This window comes from Rhinolophus sinicus, chromosome 16 (assembly GCF_057876585.1).
Source record: "Rhinolophus sinicus isolate RSI-liver-muscle chromosome 16, RSI-T2T, whole genome shotgun sequence".
Lineage (NCBI taxonomy): Eukaryota > Metazoa > Chordata > Mammalia > Chiroptera > Rhinolophidae > Rhinolophus > Rhinolophus sinicus.
The window spans coordinates 2010434-2028602 of NC_142516.1; the positions used below are offsets into that span (position 1 = coordinate 2010434).

The 18169-nt window shown below is 54.2% G+C and overlaps 1 protein-coding gene across 2 annotated transcripts in view; it reads right to left on the reverse strand.

The window, feature by feature from the left end:
• Window positions 1-238: 238 nt before the first annotated feature.
• The window catches only part of OLFM1 (olfactomedin 1), a 38119-nt gene continuing 20188 nt past the window's right edge, over window positions 239-18169 (reverse strand). For both annotated transcript variants that reach the window (XM_019756768.3, XM_019756767.3), the window contains exons 4-6: window positions 16472-16691; window positions 9273-9379; window positions 239-1919 (exon numbers count right to left, since the gene is read on the reverse strand). In XM_019756768.3, the coding sequence (XP_019612327.1) occupies window positions 1245-1919; window positions 9273-9379; window positions 16472-16691 (1002 nt within the window). In that variant the 3' untranslated portion in view covers window positions 239-1244. The remainder of the gene's footprint in view (window positions 1920-9272; window positions 9380-16471; window positions 16692-18169) is intronic.

An 18169-nucleotide genomic window follows, 5' to 3' on the forward strand; every position in this document is an offset into this window, starting at 1 on the left:
GCTGTAGCCCTGGAGTCTGAGTCACCTAAGGGGGGAGGGGACCTCCAGATGACCTTCAGGCTCCAACTTTTCAGGGGATGGGTGGTTAGAGCCCCCACAGGGAACGTGTCCACTGCTGTCTTCCAGAAGGAGGGATCTTCCTTCCTCTTGGGGGACCACTCACATCCTGAACTATATCTGCAAGGATCTGGAAGAATTCATCATTTTTAAAACCCTCAGAATGACAGTGAAGCAAAAACATCTCCTAATATTTTTATTGTTCCTTAGATAACTGGAGAGTACAAAGTTCCCCTCTTTTTTACTTAAAAAATGTACTTTCCTCACACGGACGCCCTTGGGGACATCCCTTCCCATGGGAAACGGGTTTTCCCCTAGATGAGCCCTTCTCATCCGTGGTTACATGGTTTAGATAATTGAACAAGAAGAGAATAATTCCTTTGATTATTATCAACACGAACTTGATGACCTCTCTAGAAGGGTGAACACTGATTATTTTTTTTCTTTTTAGAAACAAGAACCATCCACTTACTGATCCAAACTACAGCACTGCATTACAACATCCACTGCATAAACCGAATGCACAGAGTTACCACCTCAAGGAGACAATGACAGACGTTGCACAATACACTACGGGGAGGGTGGGCACCGCGGCTGTCCGTGCCACACACGCCGACCATCGCGCGGCAGGTACTACACGTGGGTCCACGGGCTACTGGGGTCTCAGCACGTTAATCTAAGACACAACACACAGTCGAGGAATAGCCGCTGTGGTGGGTACCAGCTGCACTAGCCTACGTGGACCCCCCTGGATGCCGAGCGCGGCCCGGGGGGCTCTCAGTGACACACAATAATCCTGTCCATCGGCGCCGACCACGATCTAAGGAAAGGTCCATGCGATCCTAACAGTGGGTTGTTCTCGGGCGCGAATTGGCCAACAGTCATCGCCTTACTGCTTTAGTATGCTATTTGACCAGAAAGGGGGCTGGGGTGGTGATGGGGACAGAACCGGGGAGCCCTGGGCTGCAGTTCCAGCTGCAAAGACGGGGGTTTCTTCCCAAATCTGTCGCCCTCCGGCCTGAGCTGGAGAAACACGGAGGTCATGCCATCACGCGCTGCCGGACTCCATGTTGCTGATGAGTTTCCAAGATTAGCATTATTAGTATCGTGAGTGGGTTTATTATTTTTTTTTTTGGCAGCTGTTTCACAGGAATGTCCACACGGGTGAGGACTTGGACCCTTGGCGACTACAACTCATCGGACCGGATGACGTGGAAGAGGGTGACGTTGTAGAGGACCTGGTGTCCGTTGTTCCAGGCGTACAGGGCCCGGTCCTTGGGGTTGTAGTCCAGCATGGAGATGTGGGAGTACTTGTTCTGGAAGGGGATGTCTATGTACTCGTAGGTGGAGGCGTTGGTCTGGTAGGCGTAGTGGACCTTGGTGCCGCCCGAGTAGCCGTTGGTGACATAGAGGGTCCCGCAGATGATGAAGGCCTCGCCAGCACTGCGCTTGGGGTAGCTGGTGTTCCAGGTCTGCAGTACCTGCAGTGACACGGGGTCCAGCTTGCTGACCACGATGTTGCCGGCGTTCTGGTTGGTGGCGTAGACGGCCCACAGCCCGCTCTCGTCCACCATGAGGTCGATGTCCGAGTGGCCACCCCAGGCGTAGTGGTACATGTTGTTGTAACCGGCGTAGTCCAGGCTGCGCGTCTTGAGGATGGTCTCCGTCTTCAGGTCGAATCTGATGATGATGTGACTCTGGAACTTGTTGAAGTAGATGGAGCCGTTGTAGACCACCTGCCCGGTGCCGGACCAGGGGTGCGGGAGGCGGTGCGACGTGAAGTTGTCCGTGGCCATGAAGTCCAGCATGGATCTGTACTCGCGGACGAAGCGGTTGTTGTGATAACCGTCCATGTACCAAACCTGCAGGCACAGCAGACTGGTTAGCGGGGGACGGCCCTTCAGACTCGCGATTTTAATTTACGGCTCTGACAGAGGGGCTGAGAGGACCAGGCGAGAACTATTAAGACTAAACAATGTCATGTCCTTCCCCCAAACCCTCAGGGCACGCTTCCAAAGGGGAGAAGACTATTTCCCCCCAGAGGAGGAAGCGTCCACTTTGGCAAAAGGTCGGGGAATGAAGTGTGGGAACTGACAGCCTGGGGCACCCCAGTTTCCTGTGGGTATAGGCTACTCTGTACCCACATGAGTGGGTGGTAAGGAAAACCATGATGGGAGCCCAAATTGAGCCCTCTGTTGGGGTGCCTCCAGGCTGTGGGTCTGCGGGCATGTCTGTTTGTTCACTGCCCTCTCCTGGGCCAAAGGCGCACAGTAGGTGCTCACCTATTTGAGGAAGGAAGGAACCCCATCAATGTATGAAACCCCAGGCCAGCAAGATGGTGTTGAAAAGAGCATGGCCGCCTGGGCCCTGGCTGAGGACACAGCGCCGGGCAGCTCCTGTCTCAGCGCTGACCCACACCAAAGTCACCCGGAAGGGCGGTCCCTGGCATCCAACGGGCACCATGCGTCAGGCCTCTTGGTCCCACCTTTCCATTTCTGGCACAGCAGGCAGGATTGAGTCATCCCGTCTGCCAGGCAGAACGTCATTAATTTGGCATTTGGGACGCTGCGAGTGTCGTCACTCTTTGTCACCCAGTCCGGGGGAAAGTGATTGTCCAGGAAGAAAGTGGGCTCCTAGAGGGCCCTGACTGTCGAAATCAACCAAGATAACGAACCTAGTACTGGCCCATTTGGGGTGACGGAGGAAGAGATGTCTGCTTATTGCTTAAATGCCAGTTGACTCAAAACTGTCTAGACTTTGTACAAAATGCTCTAGTCATTTTCAACCAATATGGGAGCAAATTAGAAAGCAACGAGTGAGTCAGGAGAGTCTGCTGGCTGCCACCACTGCCGGGACATCTGTCTGGCAGGAGGACAGCTGTTGTACCCATCTTGTGCCTGTGAGCTGCAGGGTGGCGGATGGGGCGGCAGCTTTCCGAGGTGGCATTACTCAAGCGTTAAAAAAAACCACCAAAAAAATAAAAATAAAAATAAACAAATAATAAAAAAAGAACCAAAAACCCCCAAACAACCTTGTTCCTGAGATATCCATTCAGATGTGCTTTTTGTTTTTCACAAGATTTAAAAGGAAAAAAATCCCCAAACTGGGTCTCACTCGAAGCTTTCAGTGTTTTTCACCTCTGCAGACCAGCCCTGAAGGATGTAGTCACAGATTAGAACGGGGTGAGTGCAGTGTTGCAATGGGTGGAGGTACTCAGGGTGTCCTGCAGGCCCTGCCCTGACCACGTCGCCCAAAACTGGCCCTCTTGCCTCTGTGTGACTCTCTCCTGAGATGGGAGCTCACTGCTTCTTTCAGGCTCAGCTCAGAGGACGTTCCTCCCTGAAGCCTCCCCTGACCCCCTCTAAGGAATGGCCTTGCCTTATCTCAGTGCCCAGATACTTTCTGAACCTGTGCAAACGTCTGCCTCCCACACGACTGGGCCTTTGATAATAGGACCGGTCTGATGTGTTCCTGTACCCTCAGGGACCAGTGCTTCCTTTCTGTGTGTGGAACTGGGTCGAATCATAATCAAATTACTAAGGACTTTGAAACTGCCTGTTCCTCCTGTAAACTGGCAATCTGGACACAGGGCACAACACTTCTGGAAAATGCAACTTAGGTGGGAAGGGAAAATCAGTATGAGGAGCTGCATGTTTAATGACCAGCTCTTGACCTGGGGGCTTTAATCACCAATGAGAAGCCACCCTGTGCAACAGAGAAGGGCGTGCGTGGCATCTCAAGGGCCTTGTGATAAGGGCCCCATTTTTCACTGAGGGCTCCCCGTCCTCTGGGTGTGTGCACTCTGGTCTCTTCTTTCCTTCCTGTCCAAGTCCCAAGTTCAGAGGTATCCTGTCCCATCCAGGACGCCTCCCTAGCTGTCTGTGTCTGAACTAGTGGCCTGGGCCCCGCGGAGCTTTCTTACCCAGAACAATTACATCCGACGGCTGAGACTGAGCCAGGCATTTGTGTTTGGTTAAAGCTTCCAGGGGAGTCTACCGTGCGGGAAGACTGGGAACGTAAGCGGCTCACCGTGGACTTGACCACACTCAGCCCTTTGCAGGTGTTCTCGGCCTCCCCAAGTCTGGGTCCCGGCCCCGCCGTTCTTACTTAATTAATTTGAGTTGTAGGCTGGCACCAAGAGTCACAAAGTCTGCTCACAGTTTATAACGTACAAGCCAAGCTGGAAACCACTACTGTAGCGACGTAGGAAGTATGTGGGGCCGGGTCCTCTCCCTGCGTCCCCCCCAGGGGCCAGCTCGGGCCTAGCAGGGAGTACTCCTGAGTTCTTGTTCCCAGCCCAGGTCCAAGGCCAATGTTCCATCAAGGCTGAGCTGCACTGGCTCCTGCAGGAGTCTGGGGGCTCAGCTCCCGGCTGGAGGCCAGACCCAGCCAGGGTGGGGCCTGGGGGCAGCTTCTCAGCGGGGCATGTGGGCACTGGGCAGCACAGCCAGGGGGGTCCTGGGCAGCACCTGCTGCTCTGTGCCTGGGGGGGCAGCCCCACAGAAACGTGGGCTTTCAGGTGCTTTAGCGCTCGTATTTCCTGGAAGGAAGGGCTAGGGTTCTTTGCATCAAGACCCAAGGTCACCCAGTGAAGCACTGGTTGCAGAACGGGGTGTCTCTCAAAGGAGGGGAGCTCCAGAGGGGGGTGCCAGTGGCTGCTGGGTTCAAACCTGGAGGGCCCTGGGCACAGCTGTGGCCAGTGCGTGTCCCTCCTCCCCGCACGCAGGGGGTGGCTGCATCACTCTTCATTCACGCCGATAGAGGCTGCTCAGGGGCCGCCCCAGCCACCTGGCGCGCTGTGGGCTAAAACCCCGTTTTATAAGAGCCAGTGTGGCTGTCAGTGCAACGGTGCACGGAAAGACCACGTGTCCGACCCTGAACCTTGACGTGGGCTCATCCCCGTCTGGTATTTCCTGACCTTGGCCCTGAGGCTCAGAGAAGAAAAGTGTCTGAAGGTCAGACAGCTGCTCAGGGCAACAGGGAAATCCAGACCCAGGTCTGAGCGGTCTTCCCACAGGAGACACCCGTCTGACATGACCTTACGGCTCTCTGCCCCTCCACAGCTCGTCTTCCCTCTATACAGGCAGTGGGGGCGTGATGGCTGGCCCGGGATGACGCCGGGGTCGACCCCAGGCCCTGACAGCCCACAGGACGCCCTCGGGTCCAGCTGAGGGAAGGCCAATGGGTCACATCCCCTGGGTCTTGGGGTCCCTGCTCCTACCCGCAGCCTCACCCTGCCGTGCACCAAGGCTGCTGGGGGCTGGGGCTGCCTCCTCACAGGCCCCTTCTCTTAAATAGTCTGTCTGTAACCCTCGGTGCCTGGACACCGCCTGCCCTCGGGGCTGGCCCGCGTCCCTGCCCAGAGCGTCCATGAGGCTCCGTGCGCCAGAAAAGGTGAAGTGAAACAACCTGCTGACCCTTACATTTGTAAATGCCACCCGTTGGGCGCACGAGGCCAGCAAGCTCATACACACGCCCGACGCTGCCTCCCGTCAGAAAGCCACATCTCGGCTGCGTTTGGGTCCATGTGGCCGAGTATACTGGGAACGTGGGATTCTCCTAATTGTCTCTATTATTCTCTCTGCTTTTCGGTGACGAGGAGGTCTCGGTTAAGGCATGGCCGGGCAAAGGGCACCTGTCTGGCACTGAGTTGGTGTCGCCATCCAGATGCACCGATGTGGCCAGGGCAGGTGGGAGGGGGCCCTGCGCAGGGGCCACTGCGGGGGACATGGGCTGAGTGTGCTCCTCCCTTTGGGTTGTCAGGCCTCTGTCACATGTCCTCCTGACAGGACTGCTGACATCAGGGCATCTGGGCTGGGAGGAAAGATGCTGGGAAGGGAGCCGTTAGCTGAACGGGGGGAGGGGAGCGGGGAGACTTCCCTGGGAGCAGAGGGTTACACGGAGCAGGGGGAGGTCAGCGGCCCCAGGCCGTCCCCGCTGCCTCAGAGGGGACAGAAGGGGGCTGGTGTCTACTGAGCGCCTCACTGCGCTCTGGGCTGACCGCTGACCACATCAAATAGTCCGTCAGACCAGGTGACCTTCAGAAGAAGGGATTCTGTACAACCCTTATAAAATGCATGACTTTGACACCCTTTAGATGACAGGGAGTAACTTTTACACACTCAGCTCAGCTCACTGCTGCTTGTGACGATGCACCCCTCTGAACATGAACTTTCTGGGGGTGGCAAGAGGTAGCCGGTCTCCTTACTAATGACGTCTGGTGTGAGTGGGGCTGGGGCACCCACGGCAGAAGCAGACCAGTAAAAAGAAAGTGGACACCGGACTCCAGAAGGGCCCACAGGCAGAGCTATGTGCCGTAGCTTTGGGGAACAGGGTCCCTGGAGAGCACATGGTCCCCTGGGGGAGAGGCACAGCCTGGCAGGGGGCGGGGACGAGATCCCGGCATCAGGGTGAGAGCTTCCAGAGCTTGGGTACCAACAGAAACACATGGGCGGGTCATCGCTGAGAGAAGGTATCTTCTGGACTACCCCCCCCACCCCCCACTGCCTGGTATAAGTTGGTGCTGAATAACTAAGTCGAGGAAGGATGGCTGCAAAGGCACACCCAGCTAAGCTCATGCTGAGAGCTCAGCGCACAGGTGGCAGGACCTGACAACTCCGCTGCTCTCCTGCAGCCCCTTACCCTCCTTGGGCCCCCACCAGGGGTCCTTGGGCAGGTTCCTGCCCCTCAGCCCTTGGCCACACCCCTCTCACCACACATGCCCTCCCTCCGTGGCAGCCTGCATTGAAGCTGACATTGATTTTTTTTTTTTGAGCGAGTTATTGGTCTCCTGCGTGTGTGTGATCAAAATTGGATGGGAGAATGGAAAAAATCAAACGAAACAAAACAGTCTTCCAGATCAATGGCAGGACCTGGGGACGTGTTACTTGGCAGCTGAGCTGAGCTCATGGCTCAGAATGGCCCGGGCCCAGCTTGGGGTGGGGCTGCCAACTGCCCACAGTGCTCCGAGCAGGCCCCCGGCCGCCCCTGCCAGCCAAGCTCTCTCCTCCCTTCCCGGGGTGCCATCAGCTCCCCGAGAAGCCCTCCTCCTCCTGCCTTCCTCGCACAATCTGTGCATCACCAGGGCCTCCTTTTCTGGAGGGCGATCAAGTCATCAAGCAGAAAATAGATGTCTAATTATCAAACGCATCCATCACCACCTCGACAGCTTCACGATTCTACGCCCGCCCCGTACGGGGGAGGCAAACAGCGGGCTTCCGGGAGCCCCGATACTGGGTGTCTGAGCAAAGATAAATGACTGGCCCTCTTGGAGACAAAGGGAAGTGATATTAAATCAGGGCTGAGACATATTTTCAGTGTCAGATACAGGCGGAACCATCCAGACTTGGGTTCCTTCTCTGTAGCACTAAGGTCAGGGGTTCTGGCTCACGGACCCCAGGGGGTCTGCCGGGGCTTGTGGGGTGTGTGTGGTGGGGTGGGCAGATTGCAGGCAGGAGGTGGGGAGAGGGCAATTGGGGGGCGGTGCCAGGAGACTCAGCTTGGAACGCCAGTGCCTGCTGTAGACATTTATTCATCAAACCCCTGACTTGCTTTCTGAGACCCTGGGTAAGTCACGTGACCCTTCTGGACCTGCGTTTTGTCATCAGCTCAGTGGCGATGACAACGGTCTCGTGCTGGAGGGTGCTGGAGGCCCAGAGCAGGACAGGCCTGCAGCGTGCTCAGGTGAGGGCCAGGCCCACGTGGGGCTGTGTGGGCCCCCTCACTTCCCCTTGTGTGTGGGGAGTGCCTGCACACACCAAGTGCCTCACCAAACCCGGGCACTCAGAGCTGGTCCCTCAGCGTCTGCCATCGTCTCTGTTTACTTTCGTATTATTGTCATTGTCACCAGCACCTTCAGCTAGAGCCTGATCCTGACCAAGCTCAAAACAGACGTGAGGTTTTGCAGATGGGATGTGGACAAAGGAACAGTCGGGTAACGGTTGGCCAATTAAACTGTTAGAAAACTTGTAAGCATCAGCTAGTGGTCACGACGCAGAAAAGGAATCAGAAACAACCTTCCCCCAAATACCTGACCCTCATGTCATCCTTAATCGTATCCGAGGCTGCAGAGTGCAGCCAGCCCCTCCAGAACTGCCCACTGGCCCATGCTGGGATGAGCGTCTGGGAAGACGCTGCTCCCTGCTGGGGGGCGAGACGGGGGCCGAGGATGAAGACAAATGAGGAAGCTCCCAGAAGCCAGTACTTGTTCCCTCTCCCTCTTCCCCAGAAGCACAGTGTTACCCACATTTTAATTACAAGAGGTCATGCCTTAGGCTGCCTTCTAAATGGTGGAGTTGGCAGGGTGTACAGAGGTTGGAAATCTCGGGACAGAGGGACCATGCGTGACCCATCCGTTTCCATTAAAAATCCTCCAGACCTCACACTTCTCAGCCTCTTTTTCAATCCGGCTCAGAGGAGGAATTGAGTTGTTCTTTTTTTTTTTACAGTGCTAATTTTCTACACGTCCTGCAGGCCCCTGAAGGGGAGGGGGCTGAGAAGCAATGCTCCAGGCTATTGGTCTGCTCACTCTGACAACAGTGGTCAGGCTGGTGGACACCAAAGGACAGCGAAGCCCAAGCAGCTTCTCTCACCCACTGGGGATTTGGGCAGAATCTGCCCTTGGTGGACACTCCGAAACGCGGCTGTCATAGTGCCCAGTGGCCGAGCAGGCCCGCCATTCCCAAAGGGGCTCGAACAACAGCCCCCCCTCACTCCCATCAATCGAGACAGTGAGTGTGCGGCTTGTCTCTCTCTTCCTTTTTGAGATTTTACCCAGGTGGGAAAAGTCTAGAAAAAAGGAACATGGCCTCTTTCCTATATCAAAAAGAAGCATGAGTTTCCATCAGCCATGAAAGGAATGGCAAATGAAATACAAATGATATGTCATTAAAACAAGAAAGGCTAATGGATTCTCCTCCTGAGCAGAGGCGGGTGGCATGTCTCAAAGGTCTCAGACTCTGAGCGCCACCCTGCCTGAGGGACACACGCCTGGGAGGGCAGTGCAGGGGTCTGCCGCTCCGTCCTCATATCTGTCCCAGTGGTCTGTGACTGGTTGGCACAGGGACCTCAGCAGGGGAGGACAAACCCCTGGGGGCACCAAGCTCCGCTCCGTCCACAAGCTCTGGTTGCCGGGTAGGTGGGCATGTTGGCATCAGCGTGAGAGCCAGACACTCAGGGATCCAAATGACGCCAGGCCCAACCAAGGGGGCACTTACCCTGTTATCACCTTCTGGGGCCAGAGGGTCTGTCATCCAGGACCCGAACCTCGAGCCGGAGGTCTTGATGGTCACGGGATCACTTATGCCAGTCAGCTTGCCACACGCTGGAAGAGAGCCAAGAGTGAGTGCCTTGGCCGACCCGACTGCCCACCGGGGGAGGGTGCAGGGTCTCCTCTGGCCATCGGTCTGCGATGGCTGCTAAATAGGCGGCACCCCAAGTCCCAAAGGCCAGAGAAGGCACCTTTCCCCCAAATGGAGCCACAGAAGCCACGGAAGATGGGGAGGGAGGGGCCACTGCCCAGGCCTCCCTCCCTCACCATGGGGCCTGGGGGGCATGAAAGCAGCACTGCTGGGGAGCGGGGTCAGCCTGCCAAGACTCGGTTTTCTCCTCTGGGAAATGGGGACAGTGGCAGCTTGGCCTCCTATGTCTGCTAGAGAGAAGGCACTGGCATCAGCTGGCAGACTTGGGCACGTAGTGAGGCTCCACGCAGGACGCTGTGCGAGCCACGATTCCTTCCACGTGGTAGGACAGTGCGCTTCGCTCCAAACAGCTGCCTACTCTGCTCCCTTCCGTCAGTTAGAACCAGACAAGGAACAAGGGGCGGCCCCCCAGCCCCCCACCCCCTGCAACCTGCGGGCTTTTCCTGCAGGGTGAGAATGTCTCTTCTGCCTGGAGGAGGAGCCCAGAGGTTGGAAAGCTGGGGCGCTGCGGGCACTGACAGATCGGGGGGCATCAGGATGGCCAGGACATTGGATGTGACCTCGGGGTACCCCCGCCCCCGAGGTCCAGCCTCTCCCACATGGAGGCTGGAGATGGGGTGGGATGTCCTCAGGATGTACCATCCATCACACGGCAGCTGGAACACAGCACTTCCGACTCAGCCCCTGCCCTTCCCACAGCCCGCAGGCCTCCCAGGCTGCAGCTGACGGCCCAGGGTGGCCACCACACTGTGCAAAACCCCACTCCTCCCACCCGATGCCAACCTGTGTGCACAGCTGCCAAGGTCCGGAGAGTAACCGGATCTCAGCCAGCCTCCGGGCCCTAGGAGCCGATCTCCGTCTTCAGGTGGGAAGCGGGCGGCTTCCCTGTGAGGACATGTGCCCTCTGTACTGTCCTCCCTTCCTCCTGCCCAGACATGCGTGTCACTTCCCCGGTCTGTTCTGCTCTATTGACACCGAGTTAGCGTATGTACACAGCGGTCTGCAAAGTTCAGAGAGGACCTGGGCACTTTCGGAAGATTGTCAGTGACTTAACCCCAGGGCCTCAGTTTAGCCAGGATGGTCCTCAAAGTGCAGCCCCAGGGAGGTGCGTGGCCTGGCCCACCCCACCTCTGCATGTTTGGGGTGCCTCCTGCTCTCTCCTCGATCTTTAAGTGGGGTACGTCCACTGGTAGCATCACACAGGACTGGGAAGACAGACCCTCCTGACCCCGCGCCCAGTGCCAGGCGCACCCGCTCTCCGTTGGCAGGAGAACACGGATCTGGACAACTCGGAGGCTTGAGGACGGACTAAGAGCTGCCGCCTGCAATCAGAACGGCTGGCTTTACCCCCGATTGCACCAAATCGCGCTCCTCACCCCCAGAGCCCGCTCCCAGGCTGTTGCCTCTGGCCCAGATTCGAAAAAGAAACACCACAACTATTTTTACTCTATTTCTCCTCCGGATTTCTGTTGCCTGTTCCTCCTTCAGGAGGAATTATGGCGCTTCCCATGTTAATGCCGTCCCTCCTCGGTCCCAGGCGGCCAAGCTCGCAGCACCGGGAGGCCAGTGGGCACATGGGTGTGGGTCACGGCTGAAAATCACAGCAACGTCTGCTCGGGCCTGCCCAGCCCTCCCCCAGCTGTGGGAGGAGAGATGGAGGAGAAAGGACCTGGAGGCACTGCCCAAGGTTAACCAGCGTCTATGGCCACTAGAAGAAGAAAGTGGGTGGGTTTCTGGAAATTCCAGGGGATTCCTGGTCAATTTTTTACCCCCACTCACCTCTTGGGGATTGGGGGTGGTGTTCCCTAAGAGCTTCCGGGGCAGGTAGGACAGTGTGGGAGAAGCACGGTCCAGCTGGACGCTCTGCACTCTCTTTGCTCCTATAGGCCCTGGGGGAGCTCTGGGCTGCCCCCAGGACGGTGGCCCCTCGAGCTGGGTGGGAACGGGGAGACGCTAACAGGGGTCGTTGACACCATCAGCAGCCCCCCCTCTGGCCTCTCCCTGCATCCACAGGCCAGCGCCCACTAAGAAGTCATTGAGCCCCTGTGACTTTCCCATGGAAGCCGCCCTCCCGCTGAGCCAGGGGACACTGGTCCTGTTGGAAGTCCTAAGAAGCCATTGTTCCCAAGGCGTCGTGGTCTGGGGAACCGTGGGTGGGAAGCCTGCTGGCTCCCCACCCAGAGCACTTGGTGGGTTCTGGTCATTTCTCAATATGATGGTGACTCAGTGGTACTCTGCTGGATGACCTCCCCCAAAGGACACCAGACTTCTCTCCTCCACGTCACACTCTGCAGGTGAAGTGAGGGTCGGCACCCCAACTCAGATCACATGCCTGGCCGTGAGCCTGGCCTTCCTGCCCCCAGCCTTTGTTCAAGCGACTGTTCCACCTGGAATGCCACCCCCCTTCCTACCTGTCTCCTGTGGCTTGACCCAAACTGATGCTTCTTCCAGAGACCTGTCCCTTCTGACCCCACCCCCTTGTCCTCACTGACCTGTGCAAGTGACCACACATTTCCTGGGGCCTCAGACATGAGTATCTGGCTCTTCCTGCCCCAGGCAAGAAGCTTATTGCACTCGCCCACTTCCCCAAGGCAGCCTGGGGAGTTGTCCAGACTGAATAAATGAAGGGGTGAATGACTCACCCCTCAGGCGCTTGGAGGTGAAATTATTTATCTCCCAGAAATTCCTCGTCCGTCTATTGCTTCACTCTCTGTCCCAGTAGAGGGAACGGGGGGCGAAGGAGTGTGGCCCAGGGAGACGGTTTTCCTTATCTACAATGACTGTGCCCACCTCCGAGGGTGGTTGCGAGAATTACAGCACTGAAGCCACGGAGAGCTTCGAGAAGGATGCCTGACAGGGAGCACATGTGCAGTGCAGGCCCCACTATTAGCATTATTGTGACATCAGACTGAGAATGTGGAGAAAATGGGGTTCACCATCAGTAAAGTCCAGGTCATGGCAGTAAAGTCCAGGTCATGGCACCGTGTCCCGCACATGGTGGACCTTGCGGCCTGTGGCCGCAGAGAAGAAGCTGGTGCCTCGGGAGATAGGCCACAGATCCAGGTGTAACCTGCAGCCATGTCAGCCCCACTTTCCCCGGGCCCAGGTCTCCCTTCTCTCTCACCCAAATGCCCCCAGGGCACCCTCTCCCAGCCCCTGGAGGAGCCTTTAAGCCACAGGTTAGAGCGGGTGGAGAAAGATTGCAGCTGGCCCAGGAGCCCTGCTCTTCAAACGACGGCTGCATGCTCAGCTCTCCAGGGCCGAGGGGCTGGAGGCCGCAGCTCTGCTCCATCCAGACTGGTTCTGATAAGACCTCTGGAACTGACAGGATCTATAACGCCCTCATGGCAGAGCCAGGCAGTACAGCCTCGGCAGTTTCAGTTCACAAAAATGTCCCTCATCACTGGTGCTCAGGGTGTGTGCATGGGAGGGGGGTGAAGAGGAAGGGCTTGGGGAGCAGCCCCGAGCAGGTGCTCTCACAGGAGTGTGAGCTCCAGGATGGCACACCCAGCTGGAAGGGCCTGGCACCCTGAGAGCCCAGGAGGATGGCACCTTGCGAAGTGGGAAGCTTGGACAAAGCAGTGACCCTGCAGATGAAATCGTCACCTCTCGCTGTTCCTAGAAGGAGGCTCTTTCTGAACAAGAGCCAGGGTGTCTCCAAAAGGTGCGTGAACAGGTCCAGGGTGACATGCCCACAAAGGGACTCAGGCCAGAGACCAGACTGAGCGGGCTGGTTGCCCCACAGCAGGCAGAGTGGGTCCTGGGACCACCCCCTGGCCTCCGGGCCCGTCTCCCAGCTTTTACCCCTTAAAAACGGGGAAGAGCGAAGCCAGAATATATAAGAGGTCTAGAAGTTACGAATTTCAGATTCAAGGTTCTGGGTGGACCATCAGGAAAAACATGCAATTCCATGGAGAGATGGATTCAAAAAAGAAAATGGAAAACAAACAGAACCTGTTTTGTTCTGTGTATATTCTGGGGCCAGGAATTGTCAGTAATATCGACTTGAAGAGAAGGTGTGACACAGAGAGACCTCACTATGCAATTTTGGGGAGCGGCAGGGAGGCCCTCTTCCTACTGTTACACCAGGAAGGTAACCGAGACGCTGTGCACGAGGAAACCTGCAGTCAGACTTCATCCCGAGGAACCAGGGAGCAGAGGGGCGGGAAGGAAACTGCAGCCACTGAGCCGCTACGTTGCTACGTCATGCCCTAGTCCTCCCGGCTCAGGAGAGCTGTCTGCACACATGGTGCCACACAGCAAAAGGCTGCCTCCCTCTGTTCTCTGCTGGCCAGCAACCTCAAAGCAAGGAAACAGGCTGCTAAGACCCTACCTATTTGCAAAGCTAAAATACACAATACATTAAGAAGCCACAGGATATGAATTGGGTCCTTAAGTTACTGAACTAGAATGAAAATCTAGGAGAGAAGCAGAAGCAGCTATATCCATGTCATCTGTCTATCATCGACCTTCTATCTATCTGTGTACCTACCTATTCTTTCTATCTGTCTATCTATCTATCTATCTATCTATCTATCTATCTATCTATCTATCTATCTACCTACCTACCTACCTATCTTGTTTCCCTGAAAATAAGACCTAACCGGAAAATAAGCCCTAGCATGATTTTTCAGGATGACATCCCCTGAACATAAGCCCTAATGCATCTTTTGGAACAAAAGTTAATATAAGACCCGGTCTTATTTTTGGGGAAACACGGTACCTACCTACCTTCCTATCCTCCCACCACCTACTCTGTGCCGGTCACAGTGCAGAGCCCGTGACATGAATGACATCTGTGCATTCACACAGTAACCCCAGGGCACAGGAACTCTACACCTTCATTTTATAGACAAAGAGGTAGCTGAAACTCCAGTCGGTCCGTGCCTTCGGAGAGTCACACAGCTGTCGAGTGGCACTGAACACTTTATGACCCTGTTTCCCCAGCCTGGGGTTCTCACAATTTGGTCCATCTGAATAAAGCGGGTGCTGGTTAAATGCTGATCCCTGGGCCCCACCTGCAGACTCAGCGGGTCTATCTCCACATCAATGTCTTTTGAAGAAAGAATGAAATGCAGAGGTGAAAGCATGTGGCTGCCGTCCCACAAGGAGAACGCAGCCTCTGTGGGCCCAGTTGTCCTCTCTTTACTCCCCAATCAACCATTTAGCAGCTGGGGGTAACAACGTGACAGCACCAAGAGCCTAAACCACAAGGTAAATTCGTCCAGTTTCTAAAAGCAGGACGGGCACAGCTGGGAAGGCTGCTTGTCCCGAGAGGGTTGCACCCCCCTCAGAAAGACCCTTAGCCTGTCACCATTTGTAACTCTTTGTTCTGAATTTCCATTTAGCTCCTTGATTCATTAATCAGAAAATGTGGGGGTTTAATCGTGTTTTTCCCTGGTTTCCACAGCCTGTATATCAGGGACGGAAAACACCACTGGTGGGGCAATAGATAACAAATAAAGCCCCCCCGCCCCGGATTCTTCAGAGCCAAGCGAGATCCCCAATGGGCAGGCAAGGAGGGTCTGGAGAGAGACTGGTGAGCTCAGGGTCATTATGGGCAGAACCCCAAAGACAGTGCCCAACCTACATAGTCTTATAGCCTCGTTGTCATTAATAGAGCCTTATAATCACGGACATTTCAAATATCCCACTGACTCCTGGAATGTCAAAATGGAAAGAGCCGGTATAGTGCATCTAGCCCAGACCCCTCCTGGGACTGTCCCAGGCCACCCAGCCCCTGACACACCAGGACTTACGAACCCTGCAGCCCATCACTGAAAAAACGCAGCAGACACTCCCACACGTGACACAGCCAGAGAGCACACATTAAAACAGATTAGTTCTGAGACTCCCAACATATGTCAGTGTTCTCTCCAGGACTGGGGAACTTAAAAGTGTATGCCTTTACGGGGTACCTACAGCAGCATGGAAAATAATCTAGATATGGGAGCCTGTTCAAACAAAGGTTGGTGGACTATTTCCATGCCCTCTGCAGGCTCTCTCTTTCACCTGACAACAGCACTAGGGATTTAAAAACTGTTTATTCTTTTGGGATGTTTTAAGTTTATAATAAGGCATTTGGAGTGCCTGTGTGTAAGTGTGGGGGGAGGATAAAAGGGATCCAAGTCAGAACATCACATAAACCCACAGGGAAGTCTCCTCACAAAGCAGAACACCCCGAGTTCCTCTAAAAAGTATTTGTATGAAAACAAGCAACCTTTATTTTAAAACTAGTGGTGAGAAGGGCCTGCTAATCTTTAATAGGAAAGCCTAAAAATGGAATTGAGATTTAAAATGTGCTACTTAAAAGTGGACTCAGACACTAGCACGCTAGTGTTTGTTAAAGCAATTAACAGGAAGGTGGATAAGGCAAGTGGATGTTCAATCACAAATAAGAATTCAAAGGGGATACCCCACGTCCAGGGTCCTTTGGGAAAATCTGAACATGAGCGAGGAACTTGTGAGCTCACAGGCTGTGGGAGGGATTCCTTCACTCACTGAAGGGCAAATCTTCCATCGTGGTGTGACTGAACTTGTTCTTTTTTTATTCAAACTTTGCATGGTGCAGTATTGGACAGGCTTCCTCAGCCCTCGTCCTCAACCTGGAGGGAACCTGAGATATATGTTTCCAGCCCTGGTGTCTTAAGAACTCGGCCCAACGCACACGCACGTGCAGACACACACACACACACACACACACACACACACAATTCTTCAGATGGTCTGCGACATCTAACATCATCCTATTTATGTCTAGATGTGCAACTCAGTGGACTCTGTGAGCTGGCCTCTGCACAGGGTGGCACAACCCGCTCGCATGGGTGCAGCCTGCCCTCCGCTCTCTCTCCAGGTAGCCCTACCCAGGAGCCCTAACGCAGCCATCACCTCCTGGAGCCAGGCGGGCGCTGTCCACTTCAGCACCACTCCCTGAGCCTGCGCGTGAGCCGCGGGTGGGCGGGGCCGCGCCCCGCCCCGCAGGGCGCTGGGCCTACCTAGCTTTTGCATGCACGCACGGAGCCTCTCTTCAAGATTGGACACTCTGCTCTGAAGTTCTTCGTAGTCATAGGCGCCAATTTCCTCTTGCAGCTCGTTAAGCACTGACGTCAGATTCTGGACCTCCTCTTTAAACTGCAAAACCAATTTGGCATCGGCCTTGTACTCTTCCAACACAGGTATCAAAGGCCTAAGTTCATCCATTTTCGCTTTTATCGCCTGCAAGGTTAAAATAAGCTGGGTTCAGTGCGATGCGTGCAAAAACTTGTAACACCCTGCCTTGGCCTGGCTTCTCCCTAGGTGAGGGAAGTGTGCACACTCCCGCTTTATTTATGGATTTATTTATCACCTGGCCCAAAGGAGTTAGAAGAGCATATTAAACAGTCTTCAGAACACCATCGTATTTGGGAAAGGTCTTTATTGTCAGTTAGAAGGCAACATCTTAAGGTTACATGCTGTAAGTCACATACACAAAGCTTCTTGTTTTTCCTTTTTCAAAAAAATGCATTGACAAGGGTTCAAAGTATTCATGAAATGCATCTACAGTCGCATGCAAATAGAGGATCCTGGTTGTATTCAAGGTTCCTTAGTGAAATGGTGCTAAGAATTGGAAAATAATAGTAAAAATGCAGGGTGCAAAAAGCTGTCTGGCCCTCTTTCATGGTTACATGGAAATGCACTGCTTCTTCAGTCATTGCAGCATTGAAAAAACGCTTTTAAGTTAGCCCTGCAAGCAAGAAAACGAAATACTGTTGAAGAGCTACCTCACTAGCCTGCCTTAAACAGACAGCCACTAATAGACAAATATTTTCACGGTCATTCAAAAAAAAAAAAAAAAAAATCACACTTCAGTGCCAGAGTTAGTCCAAACAAACAGCTTTGACAGTTATGTAGATTCCCTCACAACTATTTCAGTTGAACTTTTTAATGCAATTAAAGTGTGGTAAAAGGCAAAGGTTGCTTTTCTTCCCCTAGAGCCACGGTGCCCCAATGTGGGAGCTGGGAGACAGATGGCTGTGTGGACAGTGCCTGCAGAAATGAGCTAGCCCTGGTCGCTGAAGACACCCTCATCCTTAGAGGAATCTGACTTTGCCCCAGAGAAGGGAATGCTGGCCTTTCAAGGAGAAACACAAACTCTTTTTAGTCAGGCAGGACGAGGTCTCTTTCCAAGACAATTCCTGATGACACATCAGAGGGAAAGACAACACGTCCACCTGCCTCCAACCAGAGTGACTGCCCATTTCTCCTCCGTAGGATCAGGCCTGCTGTTATTTTATTCACAGTATAGATTTATAACTTCATTAGCTTGCCATTTCGTCTATAAAATGTATTGCTTTTAAAAGTGAATTTGTTCTTGCTTCATCAAAGGAAAACATTAGCATTGAAAGTACAGGAAGGCAGAGCGTCAGCAATTTCTAGCCAAGCGGGGCTGTGCAATTTGACCCGTTCATTTGCATCTGGGCTAGATTTCTAATTAACATGCATGTATACCTTAATTAAGGTGCATATAATTTCTCCATGTAATAATTTGGAAGCTTTGTCAACTCTAGGGGTATGTATATATGTATATAGAATTTTAGGTCTAACAAACTCCGGCTTTCATGGCTAGAGTTACCTGGAGAAAAGGAACACTTACCACGAAGTGAGAAAGATGTTGATGTCTCTCTGTTTCTTCCCTGTGAACCTACAGTGAGCTG